This window comes from Rhincodon typus, chromosome 46 (genome assembly GCF_021869965.1).
Source record: "Rhincodon typus isolate 14 chromosome 46, sRhiTyp1.1, whole genome shotgun sequence".
In the NCBI taxonomy this organism is placed as follows: domain Eukaryota; kingdom Metazoa; phylum Chordata; class Chondrichthyes; order Orectolobiformes; family Rhincodontidae; genus Rhincodon; species Rhincodon typus.
Window position 1 is genome coordinate 6,852,150 of NC_063377.1, and position 4,263 is coordinate 6,856,412.

At 57.6% G+C, this 4,263-nt stretch overlaps 1 protein-coding gene across 1 annotated transcript in view; it reads right to left on the reverse strand.

Annotated features, from left to right (window-relative positions):
* The window catches only part of LOC125487849 (DC-STAMP domain-containing protein 2-like), a 26,958-nt gene that overhangs the window by 19,912 nt on the left and 2,783 nt on the right, over positions 1-4,263 (reverse strand). The window contains exons 3-5 of the mRNA XM_048620294.1: positions 3,377-3,478; positions 2,189-2,383; positions 153-218 (exon numbers count right to left, since the gene is read on the reverse strand). Coding sequence (XP_048476251.1) covers positions 153-218; positions 2,189-2,383; positions 3,377-3,478 — 363 coding nt within the window. The remainder of the gene's footprint in view (positions 1-152; positions 219-2,188; positions 2,384-3,376; positions 3,479-4,263) is intronic.

Sequence of the window (4,263 nt, forward strand, 5' to 3'; positions counted from 1 at the left end):
GCTGAGGGAGCGGGCGCTGTCGGAGGGTCAGCGCTGAGGGAGCGGGCCGCTGTCGGAGGGTCAGCGCTGAGGGAGCGGGCGCTGTCGGAGGGTCAGGGCTGAGGGAGCGGGCGCTGGAATAGGGAGGGGGAGTGAAATGATGGAGGACTCACGTTCTGCCACTCGCTTGGTGAGCTGGTCCTTGATGTATGATGGGATCAGGCAGAACAACTGGATGACTGTGGAAGGGATGGAGATCTTAGACAGGAGGCAGCACACCCTCACCCTCAACCTCACACCCCCACCCCACCCTCACCACCTCCGATATGCAACCTCCGCCACACTCACTTGCCCTCCCTACATCCACAGCCCCTCAACAGCACTTGCACACGTTCCCCAACCATCCCCCCCCGAACAATCTTTCGCCTTGACCACTCCCCTGTCGGAACAAGTGCCAATATTCTCCTTTCCCTGTGGGCTCCCTCCTTCCCAAACCTTCCTTCCAATCAATAAACAGGGAGCTGGAAATGCACAGCAGGTCAGACAGCATTCCCAGGAGCAGGAAAGTCAACGTTTCAGGCTGAGACCCTTCATCGGGACTGGGGGAGGGTGATGGGATGGGCCAGGATAGACAGAGGGAGGGAAGTGAGTTCAGGTGAGATGGAGATAGGTGGATGCGGGACATGAGGTTATTGGGGGTTGGGGTCAGCGGGAAGGGTGAAGCAGATAGGTGAATTGGAAGGTGGACAGTTCGGGGTGGGGGTGGAAGGGATTTTGAAGCTGGTGAAGCCAATATTCAGGCTGTGAGCTCCCCAAGGCAAGATAATGAGGTGTTGTTCCTCCAGTTTACATTTGGCCTCACTCTGATGGTGGAGGAGGCCGCGGATGGGCATGTCACCCAGGTGGAGTGGGAGGGGGTAGTTAAGGTAACCGGAGGGTCGGGTTGGTCGGTGCGTGCGGGGCGCGGACGCTCCCGCACACTCGTCCCCGAGCCCGCGTTCGGTCTCCCCGAGATAGACGGGAGCAAGAGGGGACAGGAGGTGAGGTGCAGGTGAATCTCTGCGATGTACAGGAGACACGTACACCTCGCCCGACCTCACCTCCTGCCCCCTGTTTGTCCCAGTTAGGCCCCCTCTACCTTGGGGAGGCCAAACGCGGGCTCAGATTGTGATGGTCCCTCAGTGCTGACCCTCTGACAGCGCCTGCTCCCTCGGCGCTGACCCTCCGACAGCGCCCGCTCCCTCAGCGCTGACCCTCCCACAGCGCCCGCTCCCTCGGCGCTGACCCTCCGACAGCGCCCGCGCCCTCGGCGCTGACCCTCCGACAGCGCCCGCTCCCTCGGCGCTGACCCTCCCACAGCGCCCGCTCCCTCGGCGCTGTCCCTCCGACAGCGCCCGCGCCCTCGGCGCTGACCCTCTGACACCCCCCACTTACCTTAACTCCTGCCTCCCACTCCCCCTGGGCGACACACCCACCCTCAGCCTCCTTCACTGTCAGAGTGAGGCCAAACATAAACTGGAGGAACGACACCTCCTATCTCACCTTGGGGAGCTTACAGCCCGATGCCCTCAATATTGGCTTCACCACCTTCAAAATCCCTCCATCCCCACACCCACCCCGACCTGCCCAGCTTCTGACTCACCTACCCGCTCCACCCTTCCCGCTGACCAGCCTGTCTACCTGTGACACAAACTTCAATGTCAGAGAGCTCTACAGGCCCTTTGGTCCTAAATCAATCTAGCCCCATTTGCCAGCGTTTGGCCCCCTATCCCTCTAATCCCTTCCTATCCATGTCCCCATCCAGATGCCTTTTAAATGTTGTAACTGTACCAGCCTCCACCACTTCCTCTGGCAGCTCGTTCCATACACGCACCACCCTCTGCATGATAAAAGGTCCCTTTTAAATCCTTCCCCTCTCACCTTAAACCTATGCCCCTCTAGTTTTGGACTCCCCCTACCCTGGGGGGAAAAGACCTTGTCTATTCACCCTATCCATGTCCCTCATGGTTTAATAAACCTCTATAATCCTCCGACACTCCGAGTAAAATAGCCTATTCAGCCCCAGAATTATGTACCCCAACAGCAGCCAAAGCCCTGCTGTTAATGGTACTGATGACGTTCGTTATGATCGCTATTGCCTACCGGATCCCTTTGACTGCACGCCTCCTCGCTCCGTGCTCCCACCCTGCCTCTCCGAGCGTGACCTTACCTGTGGCCAAGCCGCAGAGGGGCTTGACGACATTGACGATGTAGCAGAGGAACCCGAAGATGTTGAGGAGCGAAAGGCAGTGGCTGATAGCATCATCAAAAACTCTGATGCATTTCTTGTAGGGCTCCCCCAGCTCCTTGTTACACATGATGCCAATGTGGGAGAGCCAGTGCATGATGTTCCGCAAGCTCCTCACTGATTGGTTCAAAACAAAACAAAAAGAGAGTATCATTCGCTCCCCTCCACCCCCACCGAACCAATCGCGCTTTCCCCTGCCCCGATCAGAGCTGCAGCACCACTGCAGGCAGAACCATGTCATTACACTGTGACATGTTGACATAGGAATTTCCCTCAGCAAGCGAGGCGATGGGAACACGTATATGGATTTAATTTAGGTTAAACTTAAATCAAGCTTTGCGGCTCCACTGTTTCCTGAGGTCTCCATTTAAAAATTCATGCATGGAATGCAGGCATTTCTCCTCAGGCCCAGACGTCATTACCCCACGGGGGGCATTAACAGTCAATCCATTGTTAGGGTCCCTCGATTCATCGTTTAAGTCATCGCCTCCCTTTACTTGGGTTTGAGACTTGTAAGATTTTGCAGCAGACGCAGGCCATTCAGCCCATCCGATCCACTCCACCACTCATTGCAATCAGGACTGACTGGATTTTGGATGGGGGCAGTGTAGAGTCGGTCTACATTCAGCTCAGAAGAGTAGAGGAAGCTTTACACTGTAGCTAACCCGGTGCGGTCCCTGTCCTGGGATGGGGGGACAGTGTAGAGAGAGCTTTACTCTGTATCTAACCCCGTGCTGTCCCTAACGTGGGAGTGTTTGATCGTAGGGGAAAGTGTAGAGGGAGCTTTACTCTGTATCTAACCCCGTGCTGTCCCTGTCCTGGGAGTGTTTGATGGGGGGGGAGAGTATAGAGGGAGCTTTACTCAGTACCTAACCCCGTACTTCCCCTGTCACTGGGAGTGTTTGATGGGGGGGGGGGGAGGAGACAGTGTAGAGGGAGCTTTACTCTGTATCTAAACCTGTGCTGTCCCTGTCCTGGGAGTGTTTGATGGGGGTGGGGGACAGAGGAGAGGGAGCTTTACTCTGTATCTAACACTGTGCTGTCCCCGTCCCCGGGAGCAGTTCATGGGTTTGTGTATGTGGAGGGAGCTGGGATCTTGCTGTGCCCTACCGATGTGCCGAATCGAATTCTTCATGGAAACGAAAAACTTCTGCACTCGGTCACCAACCGACTTGGCCTTTGTTGCAATGATCTTGATCTTATCGAGGGCGGCTGGAGGAGAAGGTGAGAAGGTAGTTACTGATGGTGTGTGGGTGTGGGAGTCGGGGGGGTTTGGGGGTGCTCCTGAAGGTGGACCGTCCTGCTGGTGCTCCAGCGTGGCCTCATGGGAAATTTGAATGCAGGGGTCACAGAGCAAGGGACATCCATCCCTGTCCTCCGGGGAACTCCAGCTGGGAATTTCGGAGCACACCGCCCACCATACACCCCCAGAGGCCCATTCCCACTCTCCCCTCAACCCCCCAAACCCCCGCTCCCCCTCCCGGACACCAACGAGACCAATTCCAACCCCCATCATCTCCGTGAGGAGACATCAGGGACGGGATGAACCAAAATGCGGTTTTAAGCAGCCCCCTGGAGGGGAGACGGAGGGCGCGGAGGTTTGGGGGAGGGGCGTTCCCGAGCTCAGAGCTGCCCCCCCCACACCCCCGCACCACCCCACCACTACCCGACTGACAGCTGAACTCTGCCCCATCAGTGGTGGAGATGGGATTTGGGGGATGCCAGAGATGACAGAGATAGGGAGGGGGTGTAGGGGACTGGAGGAGGTGACAGAGATAGGGAGGGGGTGTAGGGGGCTGGAGGAGGTGACAGAGATAGGGAGGGGGTGCAGGGGGCTGTAAGAGGTGACGGAGTTAGGGAGGGTGTGTAGGGGGCTGGAAGGGGTGACAGAGATAGGGAGGGGGTGTAGGGGCTGGATGAGGTGACGGAGATAGGGAGGGGGTGTAGGGGCTGGAGGGGGTGACGGAGATAGGGAGGGGGGTAGGGGCTGGAGGGGG